The sequence below is a fragment of the Dermatophagoides farinae genome, unplaced genomic scaffold (assembly GCF_024713945.1).
Source record: "Dermatophagoides farinae isolate YC_2012a unplaced genomic scaffold, ASM2471394v1 contig7, whole genome shotgun sequence".
NCBI lineage: Eukaryota > Metazoa > Arthropoda > Arachnida > Sarcoptiformes > Pyroglyphidae > Dermatophagoides > Dermatophagoides farinae.
Window position 1 is genome coordinate 161,099 of NW_027461522.1, and position 25,245 is coordinate 186,343.

Below are 25,245 nucleotides of genomic sequence, written 5' to 3' on the forward strand. Positions count from 1 at the left end.
GCTTGAAGTGCCTTGTAGTGAGTTGTCTGAAGAAGAGCGTTACGTAACAAACCTGCTAATGAACGATGAGTATGACGAACTCGACTGTTCTGGTAGTGAAGTTAGCGACATTATCATGTCAACGGTGAACTACGAAAAAGAACTTGGCACCGACTTGGTTGATTTAATTTGGAAAAAATCGAGGCTTAGGTTCGATGAGCCCAAAAAAAGTAGTAATTCGTTCGACAACTTTGAAGAAGTTGACCTAGAAATTGAAAGTGATTCTAAGGTCAGCGACACAAACTGTAAGACAGTTAATAAAAAACTCGATGGCGCAGCGTCTCGCTCCAACGCAGAAACTGGCTGTTTTGAATTTAGACAAACTAGTATTTCAGGGCTGACAGTAGAAAATCTGCGTAAGCTCAACGAGATTAACGCAAATAAAGATTGCCCTTGCAGTAATAACGAGAAGAGCCTTTTAAACAATTTTAACGACAGCTCTTCTTACCGGTGTTTGTCACGCAACGGCGACAAAAACTCGTTTGCGTCATTTGAATTGAAAAACAATGATTATGACATGGAGGACTTAAACCAATTTATCAACGAGCTGCCTACTGACAAGCAAAAAGCCGTTCGTATCGTAACTGACAAAAAAATAACTGATGAAAGTTTCAATCGTACGATTGAATTTATCAGTAAGTACGAAAACAAGGCTAGGAATGACGCTTCGTCGTTCAGTAAACAAGCTGAGCCTGAAGTGGTTTTGACTAAAATACAAAAAGATCAGCAGTACAAACAAGCCTGCCGAGGGATCCGAACATTAGTTCAACCTCGGAAAGGCAAATCTAACATTTCAAGAGAAAAATCTGAGTATGTCATTTTAGATGAAAGCGCGCTCTGAGTATTAGGCAGTTAGGTTGCGCGAAATTTTTCTCAGCCGAAAAGCCGGCGAAATAGAAAATAATTCTAAAAAGTATAAAATATTTAAATATATTAAAGCACATAACACCGCTTTGTCAAGTAATCGTAATTGAATAAATGCATGATGTAAGTGAACGAGTTGCTGTGCAGTATTTTATTAGTATTCGTTGAAAACAATCTGGAATCAGCGATATGAAAACGACCCGTATGTGTTTGAGTGGTACGGGATATGGACGTCTTTGAAGCCCTATGTGAAAGAGTATTTGGCGAACAAAAACGTTCAAATTCTACACGTAGGCTGTGGAATGAGTTATTTAGAAATTGAACTCGCCAACGAGGGCTACAGTAGAATCACCAACATCGATTTCAGCGACGTCGTCATCAACATAAAATCGAAACTTAACCCCAATGGTGACTACAAAGTGGCTGACGTGCGCGACATGTCTGATTTCGAAAACGACATTTACGACGTCGTTTTAGACAAGGGGACTTTTGATTGCGTTATTTCTAGCGACAACGCGCTATCCGACATTAAAAACATGTTGAATAATATATACCGCGTGTTGAGAAACCGCGGTGTGTATATTTGTTTCAGCTACAGTAACCCGTCGACGCGCTTGCAGCTGTTTCAGCGTGAAGATTTGCAATGGACAGTGATCTGCAAGCAGATCGCGAGAAAAATCAAAATAGACAATATTCAGCAAAAAAAACCGTTTTACTGCTACATCTGCGAAAAACAAGCTAGCTATTAATCGATCACGGCGGGCGCATTTTGAGCTACGAGTTTCAGTCACGTAAAAGAAATAATAAAAATTTTGTTGTCATTATAAATCTTTGAGCTTTATTCAAATTCAGAAAAAAATGTTTATTTAAGATTTCTTTTTTTGGTATAGTTACATCGTATATTACAAATTATAAAAACTGCATCAACCAAAAAAGTTCAACCAGTGTGCGAAAATTATAAAGTTTACCCTTATTTAATTTTCTGGATTTATGAGTAGTTGAATTTGAGTTTGATAAAATTGCTCGAGTCCGCGAATAATGTTCATATCGTTACGGCTGGCAAAGTTAATGGCAACTCCCTTCTTACCGAATCTTCCGGAACGTCCGATTCTGTGAAGGTAATTTTCATAATTGGAGGGTAGGTCGTAATTGATAACAAGTGAAACAGTTTGAACGTCAATACCTCTGGCGAGTAAGTCAGTGGTGATGAGAACACGAGTTGAACCGAGTCTGAATTGCTCCATGATAGCTTCTCTTTCCTTTTGGGGCATATCACCATGAATGAAGGAGACGGTGTGGTTGTCTTCGGTCATTTTCATAGCTAAGTCCTCTACTCTCTTTCTAGAGTTGGCATAGATGATACAGGCCTGAATTTCAATGGTTTCGTAGAGCTCGGTCAAGACCGAGTATTTATGTTCGTCGTTTTCAGTGTTAACGTAGAACTGTTTGATACCTTCTAAAGTCAATTGACTGCTTCTAACTAAAATACGCTTGGGATTTTCAAGTACAGTTTCTGCCAAAGCAAGAATTTCTTTAGGCATGGTGGCGCTGAACATGGCTAAAACAATGTTGCCGGATTTGTTTTGGTCGATATAAGATAATATGTCGGTTACTTGGTCGATGAAACCTCTTGAAAGCATTTCATCAGCTTCGTCAATAACGACGACCGATAAGTCCTGGTATGGGAACTTCTTAAGTCTCATTAATTCGCTGATACGTCCTGGAGTAGCTACCACGATGTGCACACCTTTTCTTAACGCTTCAATGTCGTAAGAAGTGTGTGTACCACCAATACAGGTGATGCAGCTGATGTTTAAGAAGGTACCGATACCGTCAGTCACACGTTGAATTTGAGCAGCTAATTCTCTTGTAGGCGCTAGAATTAATCCTTGAAGTTTGTCTAAAGTCTCGTCAATAACTTGGAGCATGGCAATAACGAAAGTTGCGGTTTTACCAGTACCAGATTGGGCCTGTCCTATGACGTCGTGACCTTCAATAACGGGCTGAATACCACATTGCTGAATTGCCGAAGGCTTTTCAAAACCGTAGTTGTAAATACCTTTTAATAAATCTTTTTTTAAAGACAATTCGTCAAAAGATTTAATGTAAACAATGTCATCGTTTTCTTCGTTGCCATTGTTTGTCTCTACATAACTTTCGTTGTATTGAGTATTTTGTACTTCACTCTTATTGTTTTGCTCGTGTTCTTGACTCATTGAATATTGATAATTAAATAATTATTAATAAATTAAAATTTTTTATAGATTTAGAGCAAAAAAAACTAAGAAACGGAACCAAAATTATTTATTGGACCTGAAATTATATAATTATTTTTTATTATTTTTTTATTTTTCGCATTCTTTGGATCATATTTCTTCGTGAAAATACTCATCTGTCTGGCTGCTTCTTTAATTACGTTTTTTTTTGTATTAATATTTTCTGTGAAAACTTGACGCTGTGCAGTCTTTGGCTTGCTGCTAGGCAGTTCTGGGGTATTATTGAAGCTTATGTTCAATTCCTTTTCGTTTTTATATTCTGGCCGGTAAATTACCACGTACTAGTAAGTCGTTAGTTCAATTATGCACTTACCTTGTTTATGATCTCGAACAAATGTGAATCTTTAAGGTTATTTTTGATTATCGAGTTTTCCTAAGTAAATTGTAACTAATGCGACACTTACGTCACTTGCCGGTTCTAAAATTTTAATATTTTAATATAGTATTATTTTAACTTACTATTAGGAATAAATTTATTAATAACACGACGAGCTTGCTGCATTCGATTTTTGTCATCGGTATTAGTTCCAGTCACTAACATGGAATTTGTTGCAATCTAGCTTACTTAACACTTCTGATCTTTTTCCGATTTCCTTATTTGAAGGACCGCATTTCACAATTAACAAGGCTATAGCTGCTACCCAAAACATTAATAAAATTTTTTGATTAATTATCTAAAAATCAGACTGAAATAATTAATCAACTAGTAATAATTTTCTTTTATGAATCACAGTTCCGTACCAGATTCTACGCTTGATTCAGAAGACAAACTGTATAACCTGGATCAGGTTTTGATTAATGGCTGGTTGCTGAAACGAAGTCGATACATGCTAGAATGGCGTAAGCGCTGGGTAGTTTTGACTTCCAGTCACTTGCTAGTGTTCAAAACTAACGAGAAAGATTCTTCCAAAAGCGAAATTTTACCCATAGATTCATTTGTCAAAATTTCTTGCACACCAGAATATATGCATAAATTTGGGTTTGAATTATACACAGACGACAGAAAAATCATGTTTATAGCGAATGACGAAAAAGAAAAAAACGACTGGATTTTTCATTTCAGTAAAGCTATAATAAAGAACAACACCATAGAAAAAAAGACTGAAAACAATATAGTTTACTGACTAAAAGAACTTTGTTTACCAACATGTATAATGACAGACCAGAGAGCGAATAATTGATTTTATTTTATTTGAAATAATAATAGAATCAAAATAAATAATAAAGTTAAGATGAATGATGGCAAGTCTCAGCTCGATGATTTTAGACAAAAGATAGATGAGTTAGAAAACAAAGTTGTCAGTTACTTGAACAGTACTCAGATTTTAGACTCAGACGTGCTTGATCAATTGATTGCTCAGGCAACCCAGTTGCAGAAAAGTTTAATATCCATAGTCTTGAAGATTCCGTACAATTCAAACACAATCAATAAGGTAAAACTACTTAGAAAAAACTTAGAAAACCAAATAATGGATCTTAAACACGCGCAAATCAATCGTTGTGGCAACACCACTTACAGAACAAAATTTAACCCGCATAATTCGGAGCTGGAAGAAATCAAAAAACTAGATGCCCTGCACGTGTGCATCAACATGACAGACGAGTCAGCAACTCAAGCTATGCAAATTTTGAATTCGTTCAAAAGACAAAATGAACTTTCGAGAAAAATCTACAACACAGTGAATTACTTCAAGTTGTCGACCAAACGAGCTGATCAGCTGATGCACACCATAGAGCGCTTAAATACTAAAAGAACGTCGATACTGGCAGCTTTAGTGGTGATAGGTTTTTTTTTAGTCATTAGAACTTACTTTTTAAGATAGAATACCGAATCTCACTATCACTTAAAACGGAAATTGGCCAGCGGCTTTCATTAAAGTTCAAATTTGTCACTTTGTTTTTTTTGTTGGATTTTTTTCAGTCTGTAAAACTCTTCTCGCTCGAGTTCGTCTAGTTCTTTTGTTATATAGTTTATGTTCATTTGCAGATTTGGAATCATTACTGTGTCTAACGCATTCACTCTTCTATTAGTTTGTTTCAATTCCCGACTAATCGATTCAAGAGACCGCACGAGTGAACTGTGCTTCACTAGTAAAGTCAAGACTCTAGTAAACTGTTCTTTGAGCTCGATCAACGTGTTTTGCCCTCTTATTAGCCCTCTGTTATCCAAAAGTTCGTTTTTTTCAATCAAAAGCTCATAGTTATTTATCTTAACTCCAGCAACGTTTTCCACGTTACGAACCAGCGTTGTAGAAGCATTTTTAACAGACTGGATGATGGCTTGAGACCAATTGTTTGAAAATTCAGTCGAGTAGTTTACTTTTGCTAACTTATAATACGCTTTGTTTATTTCTGTTTCCAACGAGTTTTTTAGATCTGCAGCTTCGGCTTTTAATGTTCTGTTTTTCATTGTCAAAGCATCAGCTTTTGTTTTTAACAACGAGTGCCCCTGGGTTGCCGATTTGAGTTTAGTTCGATATGTTTGCAACATCCTGCGGATATGTAAAATAAACCTACTTACATTCTACTAGGAATGACTGTTTGAGTGCTCATTTATGGTGATCTACGCTGTATTCAGCTATTTTAAGCACTTTTATCAATTTTGATTACTTTCAAATTTACCAGAAAAGTTATTTTTAATTTTCATTTATTAATTATTTTTTGTGTCCTTGGCAGCATGTTTCGTTAAGTGCACAACACTTTTTTTTTATTTTAAAAGAAAAAAACAAACTTTTGTGACTAATAAAAAGTGCATTTTCTTAGTATTATTTTCCTTTTATAGTGTATAAGATTATAGTCGAGTTCAAACAGTATGGATACACGCCATGGACAAGAGTGCAATTTGTTTGTTCGAATCATTAAATTCGTTGTTCAAAAATCGAAAAGTAAGTATTTTCTTGTTTAAAATATTAAAAGGGGGAAAAAAATGAATTAAAGTTAATTACTATACTTAATGATTTAAGTGACTTAAATCAAGGCTTAGTTAGAACACAAATCGAAAAAAACTCAAGTTATAAACAGCTTCTCAAAAACTTAGCTAAATATCACGATGTAAAGGTTTCCGTGCTGGCACAGAAAATATTATCAAGTTGTTATATGGATGAAAACGAGAGGAAGAAAGAAAATATAGAAAAAAAAGCTGAAGATCAAGAACAAGAAACTTGTTCAAAAGAAAATAAAAATGAAAAGACAGTTGGCATTGAAAAAAACGACGATAACATAGATTCTCAGATTGATCGTAAATCATCGGACGAGAATCTCTTGAGCGATGAGCGTGAGGAGATACAGACTGAAGCTGTGAAGTGTACACACAAGGGATGTGTCGACATTGAAAAATCTATTTTTTTGGGCGAGCTATGCGAAGACGTGAAACGCAATAATTTACGAAAATTTATTTATAAAAAGTTTGTCAGTGGATGCAGCGGCGAATTTGTCAACTTAATTTGCAAAAAGCAGCTCGAAAACATAGTAACGGAAATCGAAACCGTGTGTTGGCAAAAATATGTTGTAGAAGGCAACAGCCTGGATAATTACAACGGACAGATCCGCTCCATTACTTTCAATTTAGGGGATAAAAGCAACCCAATTTTCAACGAACGTGTTTACCAAAACTTGATTTTGCCGTCAGCCTTGGTCGAGATGACTTCTTTAGACATGGCAAGTGATGAAAAAAAAGCTGAGCGAAAGCATCAAGCTAACCAAGCAATGCAAGCTTCGCAGTCAGATTGGGAGTTACGCAACAGGAAACAATTGAAAGGACAATTTATGTGCGGGAAATGCAAAAGCCACAACACTACATATTACCAATTACAAACAAGAAGCAGTGACGAGCCTATGACGTCGTACGTTACGTGTTTAGATTGTGGAAAAAGATGGAAATTTTAAAGAGTTATGTGAATTTAGAGTCTAACATGCGGAGTGTCGACTTAGACACGCGTAACTGGATGAATAGCTACTAGAATTGTTCCAATGAAGATGCCGAGATTAAAAAATACTAAAATTTATCTAATAATAAAAAATAAAATAAAAACAAAATATTCTGGATATTAACTAGTTTGTCTCCTAATTTTTTCGTTTCCTAATTTATATAGTCAAAAAAGATGTCGAGTAGTGGATTTAATTTACAAAATGTAGCTTCAACCTCGCTGTTTGTAGGTGACCTTTCACCCTCTGTTAACGAAACAACTTTATACACGATTTTTAACACTGTTGGACCTGTTGCTTCTATTAAAATATGCAGAGATGTGCAAACTCGAAACAGTTTGGGATACGGATACGTTAATTATCATTCTTTATCTGATGCGGAAAAAGCAATTAAGGAACTAAATTATTCTTTGATTGAAGGCACTCCATGCAGAATTATGTGGTCCCAACGCGACCCGTCAATCCGTATGAAGAATGATTCCAACTTATACATCCGTAACATCGAAAAATCGATTGAAACCAAAGATTTACACAACGCATTTTACAAATTTGGAACGATTTTGTCGTGTAAAATAGCTACTGACGTAAACGGAAAAAGTCTAGGTTATGGGTTTGTTCATTACGCAAATGCCGAGGCAGCTGCCGAAGCGATCAAGGAAATGAACGGTTACAAGCTTGGGAACAAGTGCATTGAGGTCATGCTGTTTTTGAATCGCGAAAAGAAGGGTGATGGCAAGGCGAAAAACTTTACCAACATTTACGTCAAAGATTTTAACCCCAGCTGGACTGAGAAAGAATTACGTTCAGTCTTTGAAAAAATGGGAACTATCACTAGCTTGTACCACTCAGTTGACCACCTCTCTCGACCTTTTGCCTGCATAAATTTCGAATCTCACGAAGCCGCGAAGAAATCCATTGATGAGCTCCATGGAAAATTCTGTGACGAATTGATTAGCAAGGAAGTCGAGGACGACAAAACAGAGTCCACAACTTCTGCACAAGATGTTCTACAAGTTGAATCGGCTTCTACTGATGAAATCTCGAATGACAATGTTTCTTCCACGGAAGCAAAAGTTTCTGATTCTAAAGAAACAAGCTCTAGCTCTGCTTCTGAAAAAAAAGAAACCATTTATTCCGAAAAACTTGCCGAAAACAACCTTGCATCATCATCCATCGATGACGCTACAGACGAAGATCAAACTATCACCAGGAACAAGCAAGTCGACATGGAACATTCCAACGAACCTGTTAACACATCACCACTCGAGTCAACCAAAGAAGCTTCCGAAACCAAGAAACCCAGATACAAATTATTTATTTGCAGAGCTTTGAGCAAAATGGAGCGTTTCAAATTTACCCGCGCTTCCGCTTCTCCAACAACTAATCCCAAGAAGGAAGGCATCAATCTGTATGTAAAAAACATTCCTCTCGACATGGATAACGAAGGTTTGAAAAAACTTTTCGAACCATTTGGCACTATAACTTCATCTATCGTTATGAGAAGCCAGAACGGTGAGTCTAAAGGTTTCGGATTTGTTTGTTTCGCAAATAGTGCAGAAGCTACAGAAGCCATCGGGACAATGCACTTCACCAAAATAGGTTCCAAGCCACTTTACGTTGGGCTTGCTGAAAACAAAAGTTCCCGAACCGCTAGACTCACCGAAGAGTACACAATCAAGAAAAACAACGATCTATCGATGCACGAGTCGCACTATAACCATCAAAAGAATAGACACTCGCCCATGTACTCAGACAACTGGAACGCCGACTCCCATTCTGCCACCGGTAAAAACAACTATGAATCGACAAAAAACGTGTTACAAAAAGTAAGATCTGACAAAGACAACAAAAAGTGGTTTGGGGAACAACTGTTTCCTTTGGTTTTCAATTATCAACCAGACTTGGCTGCCAAACTTACTGGTATGCTGCTAGAGTTAAATGATATACAACTTAAAAAATTAATAACCCACGACATCGCTTTACGTGAAAAGATTAACGAAGCTCTCGCAGTCTTAAATGATGCCAAAAACAGAGCATGAACAGAAGCGTCCCAGACCATACAGTTTTACTTCTGTCCACCGGCCTTAAAACTACCAATTATTCTAGCTATCTTAAATTAGTAACGACTAAATCAACTGCGATGCTTTCGTTAAGCAACCTGCATACACAGTCTTTTATCTTGGATATCTGTTCCGTTTTAGTTTCCGGTTTAAATATATCTTCATCTCTTCTATATTGTTTGCTAGTTTTCCTACTTTATAATAAATCATTTTTCTTATCTCTTCGCTATTTTAGATTGACGAACTATTGAACTATCGCTAGATTGGATGGACCTGTTAAATCAAGAAAATAGCTCCATGCATCATTCGTACGTAAAGCAATCATTTTTTGTTTGCAAATATCACTAATAAAAAAATATTACAATTATCAATTTTTTGTTATAAATTGAAATATGAAACGCGGGGGTTTCACTCCAGAGCTGTGTGATAAATGGTACAGCAAGCTAAACCGTATGTTAACAGAGAAGAGATCTTTTTTTAGACATTGACGACGCGGAAAGAGTGATAGGAAGATTTCCGACTGAAAAAGAGCTAGTTGAAAAACTCGACCTGAAGCATTATCAAGAACATCTTCTACATCAAGAATTCTTCACTAGTGCCGTAGAAAAAATAAGTAATTTGAACGATCAAAAGCTCAAATGTGCCTATTTAATTGTAGCTTTTGGAAAAAATGAAAACAGATTCGAACTTGGGATGCTGATTGAATTTGTTTGCAAAGTAACTCACCAAATCGACCCGCAGCTCGCTTTAGCTACTCTAAAAGTATTTTGTCCTCAAGTAAAAAAAGACGTTAATTATGTCATCATGCTGTACTCGAGTATTTGTTTGCACTTGCTTAATTTGCCCGTACCAGATCGTGCGACCGCTGAAGAAATATTTTTTGACCTAGAGGTTGTTCGCCAGTCTCAGTACAATTTAAATGACTACGCATTGTACTTGTTTCACTACAGCATGTACAAGCTAGCCCGATTCATACCGGATCATCAGAAAACATTTTCGCACATTTTGTCCGCTTCGCGTAATTTAGAATTTGTGCCTGATAACCAGAAAATCGAGCTAATAACTGACTTATGCAAGTCATGTTTGCTGTGCTCAAATAACTTCAACGGTACAGAAGTACTAAATTCGCAGCTTGTCAAATCCGTTCTTGATGCTAATATGAAATTGTCAACTGAGTGCTGGCTCATGCTGGAGTTGTTGACTGTTGTAGACAGTGCTGACATTGAAATATACAACAACTACATTAAAAAAAATGAGGCTGCGTTACATGAGATCGGGTTTTCGGGTTTCTTGCCAGTATGCACGCAGAAAATTCAAATCAACTGTTTGTTCCGCGTCTCGCAAGCTCACCTAATGAGTCAGACACCCTTGTCCATTTCAGACGTCGCAGCGAAACTCTTTATCTCCAACGACGATGCTGAAAACTTATTCTACACGTTTTCTCAAGTGGTCTGATCAACGGTTTGATTGATTCTACCACAAATAATGTTTAAAATAAACTCCGTCATGCCATTGTCATTCAATACTGCTCAAGTTCAAATGCTAATAAATAAAATAGACACGTTGTGTTCACGTGTAACAGACACATTGACCGCTTTCAATGAAACTAAGGCAAAAACTCGAATCCAAAACTCCAGTAGATCTGCAAATAGTTCACACAAGTTACTAAAAATTAAACTGTTATAATTTTTTCGATATAAACAAATACAATTGCAAAATTAATTCGAATGTCGCAGTAATGAAAAACCTAATTTAAATAATGACGGAAAACCTTGTTTGAGGAGACTTTCCAAATTTTTCAGTGCCTCTTTTACATAAAATGTATAAATAATATATACGTGTGATTTATTTTTTAACCAGCTGAACAATATCTTCATCATTCAAAACATGATCTTTTCCGACTTTTTGCGGGTTAAACTTAACCGAAGTTCCCCAGACTAAAGCGTATTTAAGCTGATCTAAAATTTGTTTGTGAATACGTACACAGAAGTCAGCTACCGTTGCTTTATTTCTCTTTAATACAACGGGATCTGAGTAATCAGGGGCTTGGCCATGCGGTTTGGTATATATTCTAATTAAATTGAGGTACTCCCAAATCATTTTTACTAACTCGTCAAGATTCCAATTGTCTTTTGCACTAATTAAACAAGTGTGTTGACATTGCGATAATAAATCAAGTTCTTCCATTGTTATTTGATCAATTTTGTTCAAGACGTATATACAAGGAACGTAAATACGGTTGCCTTCTAAAGCATCGATGAACTCGTCAGCAGTGGCATCTGTTTTGAAGTTTATGCTACAATTGATAACACGGTATTCGTGACAAATCGAGACAATTGTTTCGTGGTCGAGATGAGTCAAAGGAACGGAATTAATGACAATTATTCCACCTTTGTCTTTTTGACTAATAGAAATGTTTGCGGGTTGCTTGTTTAAACGAAGTCCGAAGCCTTCAAGTTCTTTTTCGATTAAACGTTTGTGGGTTAAAGGATTCGTTGCGTCGAGCACGATTAATACAAGGTTGCAAGTACGCACAACAGCGATTACTTGCTTACCTCGTCCTTTACCGTCTTTAGCTCCTTCAATAATACCTGGCAAATCAAGCATTTGAATTTTTGCTCCTTGATAACGAAGGATTCCAGGAACACAAGTCAAGGTAGTAAACTCGTAATCTGCAGCAACGCTAAATTGACCGGTTAATTTCGTTAATAATGTACTTTTACCTACACTAGGAAAACCCACAAATCCTACTCTAGCATCACCTACTTTAGTTACATCAAAACCTTCTCCAGTGCCTCCGCTCGACTTAGAAACTCCATCAAGCAGTTGCTGTCGCAACCGCGCTAACTTAGCTTTTAAAAGCCCGATGTGAAAATTAGTAGCTTTGTTTTTCTGTGTTCTAGCAATTTCATTTTCTATTTCAGTTATCTTTTGAGTAGTACTCATTGTCAAAAATACAAGCTCATTTATCAAAATAAGAATGTAAATTTTTTGATATGGACCTTAATGCCAATGGAAAAAATACAATATTAAGGATCAGTGAGAGTAAGTTAATAATTATTATAATGCGTCGAGAATAGTTTTTTAGCGGCTTTTGTTTTCGCGCTTGAAATTCTATAATTTGAAAAGCAAAAAACGTACAGCTAAAAAATTCTTCGCTTATAACTGTACATTTGATTTTAGGCCAATATATTGAATTTTTATCTCTAATCGGTATAGGAGCGTGGGGTATAGTATATCACGTTCGTAGAATTACTTATCTAAACGACCAGAGTTTTGTTGAAGATCTCGCAGCCAAGGTCTACGATATCAATAAATTGAAATTCAATTCCGAATGGGTTATTGTTAAAGAGAAAATCAAGAGGGAAGTTAAAATATTGAGCTCAATATCTCATTCAGGTATCGTCAATCTACACGGTGTTGTTGATTTAGATAACTATCTTCTGTTGTTGCTTGATTTGGTTCCTAATGGTGAATTGTTTTTTAAAATTCAGAATGAACCCTTAAAAGAAGATCAAGCACGATTTATTATTATTCAAATTGCGAATACTCTTAATTTTTTACATCAAAACAACATTATCCACCGTGACTTGAAATTAGAAAATGTACTTGTCGAACAAGAATGCGAGGACAACTATTTTTATGTGAAATTATCGGACTTTGGTTTAAGTAAGGAGATGAACAAAAAAAAACTAGCTAAAAGCTGTGTAGGAACTCCGCAATACTGGAGTCCGGAAGTAATTATGGCAGGAAGACAGAACTTGGGTTATGGTAAGTCTACTGATCTATGGTCTCTGGGTTGTTTGTTATATGCTCTTTTATGCAGTAAATACCCGTTTGACTGCACGTACAATTTCGAGCAAGACATTTTAAGCGGTACTTTTCATATTGAAAAAGAAATCGAAACTCAGCTCAGCAAAGAGTGCATTCAAATTCTTAAAGGATTGTTAACTCCTGACATTGATAAAAGACTGAGTCTGTCTGAACTGTTAAAGACTGAATGGGCTAGAAAGAAATTTCCTTTTCCAATTCCTGAATACAAACCAATAGAAAAACATCCTATAACGATAACGGCTGGCCCATTTTTTATGAACGTGTCAGCTAAAATAGAGCTGACTGATTCTCTTCCAGAGTTATCTTCACCGATGACCAGGACTTCCAAAAGTTCAATTACTAGTGACATTTCAGATAAACCTGAAAATAATGCATCTACCGAATCAGTCACTATAACAGAAAGTTTTAATTCTAGCAAAGTGTATCAACAAGCTCCTGCCACTACTTCTGCGACTATTAATAAAAGTTATCATGTTTTAGACACTTCAATGTTGCTTCAGTCTTTGGAAACTTTGTTCTACGTGTTTAATCAAGCATATTTTATTTTACAGTACGACGACTTTTTGGCTTCCAGGTTAGAAAGACTATTAATTACGATTAAAGATTTAGGCTTAGCCACTCACAAAGTGTTTCAAATCATATGTTACACATGTGATTCTATCATTGAAATACTTGACGATGTAGCTCTTTTTTTGGATGAAAACGACATTGAAGCTTCGCTCGATTTGTTCGATCAGCTACAACTGCTAACCAACGATGTGGTTGAAGCTGTCGATCAAATGCATCATCAATACAAGATTCTTTTAAACTCCACGTCAATACTTTTGACTGAGTTCCAGCGTACTAATGAGTTTTCTGACATTTTGCATATCAGCGATAAAATGCTTGCAAAAAAAGTTGTTAACCACGTTGCATCCAAGCCGGGTCGTTCAAACGAAATCGCGAGTTTAGTTGAAGTAGACAAGCCTAAAAGTTTTTACGAGGTTTTCGAGATTTTTTTTGATCAAACAGGCAGATTGCTCAGCGTTCACCCTGATTTGCACATTAAGCCAGGGCTCATCTCAGGAACGACTCCCGTTTCTTCTAAACTGACGGATCCATCTCCCGCAGAACCAAAGTTTGAGAGAAGCGTCAGCTTTACAACGGAAGATCCTTTATTTTTAAACCAGCAAAACGTCGAACCGAGTCCTGATTCTGTTATGGGCAGCAATACTTCAAGCATAAATCCAGACTTGTTTGACAACAAAGTCATGTCAACCAATATCATTGAAAGTTTAAACAGCAGCAAGGAGTCTGCGGATGACTCTGTATTTTTGCAGTCTCGGCTTATATCTCGGCGCGAACTGATGCTTCATGGCATACTCAGTTTGCAAAAGTTCACTGAATCTTTGGAAAAATGTATTTTGTTCTGGGACCAGGTAAACTTACTGCTGTCAAATATTAACAACATTAAAAAGCACAACTCACTGCTGCTTAAGCATTACTCGCCCAGTCCGCGAATCTGCAGACGGATATACGATTCTTTAATTTCAAATAAAAAATTGTGGCAAGAACTACAGCACCAAACTTCGATTTGTTTAGATGGTACGCAAAAATCTATTCATATAATGATGAAGATAGTTACAAAATTAAAGTGCGAACAAATTCGAGTCGCCGACTTAAAGACGCTCGCCGACCATTATAAGCTTTAAATATGCAGTTATTTTTAGAATTTATGAAATTTAGTCACATGTATTCTACAAGGAACAACAGTTCCTTTATCAAAGCACGTTTATTTGAACGTTTAAAGTTCGTCCTCACCGTCGTCTTCAATTTGAGCGTTTGCAGCTGCGGCCAATTCAGCTTCATTTTTGGCGATTAAGCTGGGGTTCATGACAAATTCAGGTTTGTGAGCGTACTCACCGACGAATTCAAGCGCGACCTGCCCTGTTAGTCTACGGGCTAACCACAAGAAAGGACGCTCAAAATTATAATTAGTTTTTGCCGATACTTCGTAGTACTGACAACTGTGTCTGCGATGGAAGTTCACGCTTTTAGCCTTGACGACCCGTTCGAACACATCAACTTTATTTCCAAGCAAAACAATTGGAATTTTATTACAAACACGGACCACGTCACGGTACCAGCTGGGTAAGTTTTTGTACGATGTACGGTTTGTTACATCAAACATGAGGATCGCTCCTTGCGCAGCTACATAATAGGCGTCTCGAAGACCTGCAAGCTTTTCTTGTCCGGCAGTGTCCCAGACTTCAAAAACGATTGGACCATAGTTCGTAAAAAACTTCATGGGGTATACTTCAGCTCCCACGGTAGCTGCGTATTTTTTTTCAAACTCTCCTGTCAAGTGACGTTTAACAAATGTTGTTTTACCAACAGCTCCGTCTCCAACAACGATTATTTTAAATACTGGACATTGGTGATTGTTTGTGTTCTGCTCTTGGTTGGGTTGAAGTTGGTTTACCGGACTCTGATTCATGTTTAGCCAAAAAAGTTAACAATTTCAATAACGCAAAATTAAATCTTAATTTGTTAGAAATGTTTTATAAATTGAAATTTTTGTTTTATAATTAATTTCCATTAAATAAATATATAATATTGGAAAACTAAATAAATATTTTATAAGATTTTTTCGGCGGGTTTAATTTTAGTGCAAATTTTAATGGCATTGTCAGAACCGGTCGTTAAAAACGTGTTGTAATTTGAGTAAGCGAAATCGTAGGTGTAACTGCGGTTCTCTGGGTTGTCTAAGATAGCGTTCACAGCCAACAAATCAGTTTTATCGACAGATTGTGTGATTGTAAACTCGACAAGTTTAGGAGTGTTGGTGGCGACTGACACAATTGATGCGTCTGAACTCAGAAACAGTTTTGCAGAGTAAACCTCCAGAAGCACTTGATCAGGGACGTTAAGAATGCGTTTCAGGTTAGTGTTCAGTTTGATGATCACGAAGTCGGACTTCAACGGATGAATGACGAAGAGCAAGTGATTTTTCGTCATACGCTGGTACAAGTAGTGTATAGCTCCGTCGCCTGTAAAAACTAAACAGCCCAACGAGTTGATCCACAATACTGCCCACACTGTCTGTCCTTCGAACGTGTGCTTATACACAAATTGCCAACTGGCAGACGTTTTTTTGTGCAAGTGGACCGACCCGTCGAACGAGCAGCTTGCCAGCACGCAGAGAACCTTGTTGAACGATACGCATTTGACATCTTGCGTGTGGGTACTCAGAATCACGTCACAAACAACTGTTTTGTTTTTGCAAGTCAACGCTTTCTGCGATTTTAGTTTCGACTGCGGGTCAGCAACGACTTTGTAATCTGTTTGATTTGCTTTGAAAGAGTACGAAACGTCTGCTAAGTCAAATTGTTTGGAGCTTTGAGTCATAAGGGACGCAGATTCGCCTTCCACGAAATTAGGCATTTTGAAAATCCAAACGTTCGCATTTCTACAAGACACCGCCAAGTAGATATTATTATCGATCGTTAACGTCGACAAACCCTTTACTTCTGATGGAATTTTTTGCGAAACCCAGTTCAGTGAAAACTCGTCTTCCGCTTTGGAGTAAACGAACCAACACAAAGTGCCGTCAAAACTGGCGCTAAACATGTTTCGCCCGTCAAACTCGATCCTGCGAATGGATTTCTGAAACGAATGCAACACGACCAAATTTTTTTGATCTTTAATATATACCAAATGCCTGCCAAACCCAGCGACGAACGAGAACTTGGCAGTGTCAAACTCGTCGACTCGAACTGTGGCAACCGCCCAATTTGTGTTTTTCGATACTAAATACAACGCTGAAACACATTTGTAACTAATTATCTCTGACATCGAACGACAAGTAGAACATAAACCTGTATAATATATTTTCAATTAATTATTAATTAATAATTCGAGTATTATTATATGCAACCTTCGTTTATTAATCGACTATAATAATCGTCAAATTTCACGCTGTTTTTCAAAACAATTGCACCGACTAAATCACCAAATAACGTATTTAGTTTCGAATGCACATCGTTTTCAGGAGCCTGCTCGTTTGTGTCTTGTTTTAAAAGTGAACTGTTCAACACCAAATAATATTGTGCACAGGGCTGTTGGTACTTGCTGTAAAAAATTTGTGTGCAGCTACTCAACTGATCTTCTATTTCCTCTTTTAATAGCAATCCTGGGTTGTTTTTCATTATTGAAAAGCCAGTTTCTGATTGTAGTTTTATGTTTTTGTATTTCAACAGATCAACCGTCTGCAAAACGTCATTGATTTTTTTCAAGATCAAAATTGAACTGATGTGTTTCGGCAAGTAAGTCTTGAATTTAAACAGTGAATTTTCGTTCATTTCTTCAAAGTGATGTCTAGCAGCATATATAACGTCCGTTTTGTTTTTGTGCACCGGTATAAGCAAACCCCACGGGTCGAAATAAGAAGAAATAAAAGCCCAAGGCCTTTTAACGCTCTTCAACTTTTGTCTCCAACAAACAGATGCGACTTGATTGAACTGGTTTAAATCGCGATTAGTAAGCCTTCCGGGAAAACTGGCTTCATACAAAGCTTGACATATTGGTTTCAAGTAAATAGGCTGACTCGACCACTTATGAGTTGCCAAAAACTTTATTATAAGTTTTAAATTCTTGATGCAATTTTTAGGTTCTATGTCCAAACTATTTGCATTGTTCGAAACCACATAAATACAAATGATATCCCAGAAATAATCATTTTCACGACTATATATGCCTTGCTTATATGCCCAATACTTCAGAGTTTTGATTGTATTAGTCAGAAAGCTGAAATTGTTACAGTAAGCAATGATTTCACTCTGTAAGGTCGGAATGTAATACATGTGAAACAATTGGCCAACAAAGTTCGGTACTGTTAATGTGTCAGATGTGTCTTTATCTTCAAAAACAGTTTTGGGATTGATAAGCCAATTGTCAGACAAGTTTTGTTTCTCAATATCGATGTAAAAATAACATCTAAACGTAACGAACAGTTCATTATAATTGTAGAATTTAGTAATTTTATCCTCGGCCAAAAATTTAAAATTAATGTCAACAAAATTATCAGTAAGAGAAATATCCGTTATATTAGAATGAGCTATGTCTTTTTTAAACAATATCATTAAGGTTTTTTTTGCATTGTTTTTCCATTCATCTGGTTTATTTTTCCAATCTGTCAATTTTCCTCCTATTAGTAATGCGTATTCAATTAATTCATAATTTGGAAAACAGTTTTTACTCTCTGACACCTGCCAAACACTTGGATCGAACAGCTGAGTGTTGGTGTAAATTGATGAAATTAGGTGATGTTTTTCAATTACAAGCCTTGTATTTGTTATTATCTTTTCAAAATCATCACAAAGTTGACGAAGATGTTTGTTTGTATGTTGAATAGGATTACTGCATTGGTCTTCACTATGTAAACAACATTTCATTTCTATCTTGGTCACGACTTTCAGTAATGACTTATTTTTTAATTTTGTTTAGCCAGGCTAGCGATGTTTAATATTGAAATTGTAATTTTACCAATTTTAACTAACAAGATATTTAAAAAATAAAAATGCAATATATTTAGTCGGCCTGGTATTTCAAACTTGCTAACGGATGGAAAGTGAAATAAAATTACAACTCTATTAATTTGAAGTAGTTTTAATTAGTTTTGATTGTTTTAATACGTTTTATACAATCATCATCCGATACTCGTAACTATTTCTTCTGATAATATCTTTATACGATCTATTTGACATTTAGAAAACATCTTGATAATATTTACAAACTCCTTGTTAACAGTTCTCAATTTAGAGATACATACCTAAAAATAACTAGACGTGTTTAACTTACAAGTAAGGTTTCCAATGCTGAGATATATAAATTGATAATGGTTTTTTGAGACTCTTTTATGATTTTTTTTTGCGAAGCTAACGAAAGTTTAATCTTTGATTTTTGCAATAAACGTAGTAGAAATATATTACTGTCAATTTCAGATTCATTAAGATATAACAAGTCGTCGCTCACACTTGAATATTCTTGTACCATTGGAATCGTAGATGTAACAATATTAGACGAAAGTAAACAACTAAATGCTGAAGCAATATTAGACTTAATAGAACGAACGTTGTATGTTTTTTTAATTTTTGGTGTGCCTTGTTTGCTTTCGATTACTTGGTTAAGCTCAATGTTAGAATCTTCAAAACTGTAACATCCTATTTTTTTCGCTTCATGAACCATTGTTTCCAACAATGGACGTATTAAATACTTAATAACCCATTTGCTGCCTAAACACTCGTATAAACCATCAATGCTTTGCAAAAAACATTGCCTAACGTCCTTAGAAGAATCAGCCATCAACAATGGCCAAAGCAGTGTTATTATGCTTTTAGAAAAATGCGGTAAATTAGCAGCTAACGCAACTCTAACTCTCCACTGTCGACAAATAACTGCTGAAGTCACTAATAATAAATCGTCTATGTTAGCTGAAATATATTTATAATTGTCTAAGAGCAATACATAAGTTTCGGAATCTTGAGTTTTGTATAGCTGTGCAAGGTATTCTGAAGCTTTAGTAGAAGGTAAACTTGGATATACGATAAAAAATAATTGAACTGCTTGCTTATATTTAATTAAATCCTTGGGTAGATTTTCAAATAAATTTATTGTATACTGGATTAAATTGTCTACTGGCTTGTTATTTTGAGATTTTACAGATCTTTCACTGAACAGAGATGAATAGATTTTTGATTTTTCATTTGTTCTAGTAAAAGGCGCAAAGAGTGGATTTTTTTTATTTCGTTTATCATATTCATCTAAAATATTTTTTTTATATTCTTTTCTTTTTGTAGTGCAATTGAATACGCCGCAAAACTGACAATCATCGTCAAAATCAAACGGTACGTGATCAAGATCACCTAAACTCCTGAAATTCAAAGAACTACTAGAACTTCTTGTTGATGAACATCCTGTACTCATGGCACTAATTGGCTCAATAGAAGAAAAATCGGTATTCTTTTCGTCTTTTAATTCAAATTCAAATTCTGTTGCTGAAGTACTAACTAACTCTAATCTTCGACTTATACTTTCCCTTGTTAAATAACCTTCAGAATATTTTGGACTATTTAAACCAGCTTCACTAGCGGATATGTTTAGCACGGGCGATTTAGTATGATCATTGAGATATTTAACACCATATTTTTTATAACCAGTAATATTTAGTTCTTTTTTTGATTTCGAATTTTGGCTTAATTTAATCCTTTCGATCAATTTTGTGGATAAAACATGCAACGCTTTTTTTGCAATATGAATATCGGTGTCAAACGCTAATCTATAAACGGGATATAAATACCGTTCATTTTGCATAAGGAATTCGATATCGCTCTGTTCAACTTCGTCTAAAAATCTCAACTTTACGTTTGAGTACATGTAAGTGTGAATGATAGACAAATAACTCAAAAAAAATTCGTTAATTTGATTAGTTTTGAACTTTTTCACTATTTTAAATAGTATTGATATAAGTTCACATCTGCATGCGTAATAATCTGAATCTTCAAAAATAGAGAGACGATCGTAATCAACGAAATCTTTGAAGTCTTCATTGTCAGAATCAAAAAGATCAAATCTTTCGTGAACAGTACCTGTCATAATTAATTCATAGGTTGGCCATAGCTTGGTTAATAAAATAAAAACAAGTAAATATAAATCTGATTCTTCCAGACTATCCCAACATCTTAAGATAAACTCTATTACTTTACTTTGAGTTAATTGATGATTAATTGTAACGATTGAACAAATTTTGTCTACAATTTTTCTCTTATAAACAACACAATCAATTTTGTTGTAAAGCACGGTTAGCATGTCTAATTGAGCTGTATACTCAAAATAATTTTTAGAAGTTATCGATTCAGGATTTAACTCCCGTGTCAAGTAATCATCAACAACCTGTTTATATTTTTTTATCACTTTGACTTTAGAATTCAATTCATAATTTTCTGAATAATCTAAAGCATTCCTGGTCGGACCCAATAGACATGTTAAACACTTTTCAAAACCTTGCAAAGCTTTTTCTTGCACATTTTCAGAGTGATGTTCAAATAACATTGAGTAACAATCAAAAATTTGCGAGATGATTTTAGCTTTTTCTTTAATTCTACTCAAAATTATAGGATATATCTCACTAGCTAAGTGACAAGCTAAAAAATCAATTTTAATTAAATCTTCTGGCTTGCTGGTTTCGGTGTCATCTTCTGAGTAACCTACAAAAGCGTTTAAAACTAAATTTTTCAACGTTTTATGACTTGAATTTTGAATTAATTGAGTTAATTTGGTTAATATTTGATTTCTTTCTTCTCGTGTTACAGCAAATTGACAACCATTGATCAAGGTTTTCTTTAAGTTATTAGCAGAGTTATTCAAAATAACGTTCCCATTCATAATCATTCAGTTCAAATATATCTTTACTGTGTGTCAACTGGTTTTCCTAAATATAATTTAATCTAATAATTTACGAACTAGCAAAGATACTGAAAAAGCATCACAATTCAAATAACGTGTTAACTTATTTTAATTGTAGGTGATTATTTCTGTATTTTCACAACGTGACAAAACTGTAATCTTGGATATTTAGCTAAGTACATAAATAAAAAATTTAGAAAGCAAAGATAGTTTTCCATATTTCAAATTTGGATTGTAATTCATCAAAAGCTTCAATATCCTTTGAAGTTTTATAATTGTAACTTATTTTTTCCGCAATATAAGGAAGAATAGGGTAATCGCATTGGTACAAAATCAGTTTTTTAGGGTCTGCTGGGGCAATGTTTACTATTTTTACAGAAGAAGAAAGATACAACTTTAAATCTTCAACTTTATATTGATTAAGACCTACACCTAGCAAAAAAGCAACCATCATACGTACTTGATGCCACAAAAATGCGCTACCTTTGACTTTATAAATGATAAAACGGCCGTCTTCTGAAACTGTCAATGCACTGCTATACACGGTTCGCTTAAATGATTCATTTTTTTTTGACTTGTCAATTTTACAAAAATTAATAAAATAATGATGTCCTATGAACTCTGTGGCAGCAGTTTTCATGGCATCTATATTATACGAAGGCTTGTTAATGATATAATAAATATAAGTACGGGCTTTGCAAAATCCTCTAGCGTTAAACCAAGGTGGAACCTCATATGCTGACAAAACTCTGATAGATATGGGCATCATAGAATTTAAAATTTTAACATAGTCGTAATACTGATTAGACTTTGTCTTTTTAACAGTTAATGAGATGTAGTTTGACCTGGCATTCACATTTTTGTCTGTTCTACCGGCACGATTAAAGTTGCAAGAGTCGTATGAATCAATTAATTTGGCTTTAATAAGGGCCTTAATGATTACGGATTCGACCGTTGGTAAATCAACTTTACCATCGGCTATTTGAATAGCCATACCCCTATATCCTTCGCCAAAATACGCTATCTCAAACAAAACATGAGCATAAAAAGTCATTCACTGATCTCACAAATGAAAACAAATTTCTTACAATCGTTAATTATAGTAAAAAGCTACTCACTTTTTAACAAAAATAAAAAACATAACTCAGCTAAAATTTAATTACTCAAATTATTGAAAATTTAAAGATATTATTATCGCAATCACCTGCTATAGATAGCTAGCTACTCATTGATGAAATTACATTTCTAGAAAAAATAAATTAGAAATTTAGAATTATATTGTAATCGTAGCGCAAAATCTATTTTTAAAAATAAAGTAATCTTCTATTGACAAAGTGTCTAGTGAAGTTCCATTGTTAAATAGCAGTGTAAAAAATTTGTTTCATTTCATGAAAAAAATAGATAAGAATCACGAATAAATGAATCGTTCAAGTTTCAGTAATAGTAATTTATCTGATGACCAAACTTTGAATAACAATAATGAAACAGACGACATAATTTTAACAAATTTCAAATCGTATACTTCTTGGAAACACACACGCTGGGGCGAAGACCAGTTTGAATTTTTAGCGCATGATGATCAACTAGACTATAATTGTTCGCTTAACGATTGCATAAACACAGAGTTTTCTTGTTCGTGTCAGGAAGCTTCCGATACCATGTACGAAATTATTTCTGAACTCATTAGCTATGCTGCAAAATCCATTCATTTGGATAACGTATTTTTCAGAACACCGTTGTTTCTGTTACGACTTATTCGAATAAAAGTGTTGAGCTATTATATTCAGTTTCAGTATCGCTGTATAGAAGGAAACCAACCAAAACTTGAGAGTATGAATCACTTCCAAGTCCAACAATTGTTTTCTGTTGAAGATACGGTTAACAGCAACTCGACACATGATTACTTGCTTACAGGGCCTCCTTTTACTTTGTTTCTGTTTTCCCGTAGTTATTCAACTTATTTTCATTTGAGAATACTAATATTACTGCTAGGTGTTTTTTTGTGTTTCGTTGTAGTGATATTTTTCATAATATCACTTTTAGCTTCGCTTATTTTGCCGGTGACTTCATTCGAGTGGCACTGGGCCAAACAAACAGTAACATCAAAAAATAAATATGTTTCGAAAATAATTTCAACTGAAGAACGAATAATATCACAACTGAACAAATACGGATACGATTTTTTTTCAACTATTATGCCGATGAACAGACTTGAAAACGGAGACCTACAAACTATTTTTTCTATGAGTTTTATCGAAGACACCTATAACAAAAACAAACACGGTAGTGGGTCTTTTTTCTCAGACGACGAACGAGATATAGCTGTCTATTAAATAAACGATTAGATTGGATTCTAAAGTTTAAAACAACATTGCTCAAATTTCGTTTGACGATGAATAGTTCATCATCTTTCTGAACAACAAAGAATAAGGATCGATAATCAAAGATTTCGTGTCCACTGAATAGTATGAATTAAAACACCATACAAAATTCGAGTTTATTTTTGTAATCGCCCCTTGCGTTTCGACAACGCATAGTTTTTTTTTTCTGTACTGAGTGGGGTCTTCGCAAGATTTAGTTCCCCGTCCTGCTTCGATTTTGGTGCAAGAATTTACACTTGATGCTGGAGTGTTAGAATCGTATGACATTTTGTTACTTTGTGTATCATCAATCGTTCTGTTATCAGAACTTGGCTTACCGGAAGGAAATACAACCATGATTGGCGGAATTAAAATTAAAAGCAGTTCTAACATTGGAAAAACAATTCCGAGCAACGACGTAAATATTATTATTGAGTCACTCAGCAAAAGACCGTAAGTCATCCACACTGAACTGTTTATCATAATAATAGTCAAGCTCAAAGGTTCTATCACAGATTGAACTTCAGCGTCTGCTTCCGGCAAAATTTTCTTTTTTGCGTTACAAATTCGATAATTCAGCAAATCTTGCTTCAAACTAGACAGTAACCCTAAAAACGGCGAGATGCAGAAAAATACGTATCCTGGGCCTACCGTCAACTGTCTCGGCAGTATCATGATAAGCAAACATAAATAAAAAGTAATTAAAGACACTATTAATGTATAAATCGATAGCATGACAGTGAATTTGTTATTAGTCAGGATTTGGTCGAAATTTTTTCCTAAAGTATACTTTTGTAATCTTCTTGAAATAAATGAATTAATGCAAGGCTCAGTAATAAAAAATGTTCCTAACGCAATTAACTGTATTACATATCCAAACACATTCGCAACAAGCATGGGAATGATATTGTAATTCAATCCGTAAAAAGTACCAAATAAACACGATAACGCGAACCCCAAATAGAGCTTGTAGTGAAGCTTCGCTTTTTGCTGGCCCATCCAGCAATAGTAACACGCTATTAGTGGGCTTAGCAGAGCGCACATCGATAATATCGAACCGACGATACCTACATAAAACTTAAAATTCACTAATTTAGCTTTCACAAGAAGTAAAAAGAAAATATATGCTGACATTACAGATAGAAGAAGACAGATAGTGATTATTATTTCATAACTCTGGATCAACCGCACGCTCAAGTCTAAGTATATATTATTTCCCGATTTGTCATTAGTATAGATTTCACTCATTAGATTTATTTTTCATCAATAAACTTTGTAAAAGAAACTAAGTTAGCTTAATTTAGTATTTATACAACGCAAATACTATATTTTTAATACTTAAGTGTATTCAGTGATAAATATTTTACACAGCAAATATAACAGACAGAAAATACTGTTTTCCTAAACTTCATCGCAGCAAAGAAGCTGACAAACCTTTTCAAACAA

The 25,245-nt window shown here is 35.0% G+C and overlaps 3 protein-coding genes across 3 annotated transcripts; all 3 read right to left on the reverse strand.

Moving 5' to 3' along the window:
- Positions 1-1,877: 1,877 nt before the first annotated feature.
- LOC142598111 (uncharacterized) lies at positions 1,878-2,887 on the reverse strand. The gene has a single exon (XM_075735073.1). It carries the CDS (start codon positions 2,829-2,831, stop codon positions 1,878-1,880), a length of 954 nt encoding a protein of 317 aa, XP_075591188.1. The 5' UTR covers positions 2,832-2,887.
- An 8,022-nt stretch (positions 2,888-10,909) lies between these two features.
- Positions 10,910-12,109, reverse strand: LOC142598098 (uncharacterized). The gene has a single exon (XM_075735060.1). It carries the CDS (start codon positions 12,107-12,109, stop codon positions 11,009-11,011), a length of 1,101 nt encoding a protein of 366 aa, XP_075591175.1. The 3' UTR covers positions 10,910-11,008.
- A 2,510-nt stretch (positions 12,110-14,619) lies between these two features.
- LOC142598112 (GTP-binding nuclear protein Ran-like) lies at positions 14,620-15,473 on the reverse strand. The gene has a single exon (XM_075735074.1). It carries the CDS (start codon positions 15,471-15,473, stop codon positions 14,781-14,783), a length of 693 nt encoding a protein of 230 aa, XP_075591189.1. The 3' UTR covers positions 14,620-14,780.
- Positions 15,474-25,245: the final 9,772 nt, after the last annotated feature.

What these genes read in the sequence shown, in the direction of transcription:
- LOC142598111 (XM_075735073.1), bottom strand. Translation starts at nt 2,831, where the DNA reads ATGCTCCAAGTTATTGACGAGACTTTAGACAAACTTCAAGGATTAATT.
- LOC142598098 (XM_075735060.1), bottom strand. Translation starts at nt 12,109, where the DNA reads ATGAGTACTACTCAAAAGATAACTGAAATAGAAAATGAAATTGCTAGA.
- LOC142598112 (XM_075735074.1), bottom strand. Translation starts at nt 15,473, where the DNA reads ATGAATCAGAGTCCGGTAAACCAACTTCAACCCAACCAAGAGCAGAAC.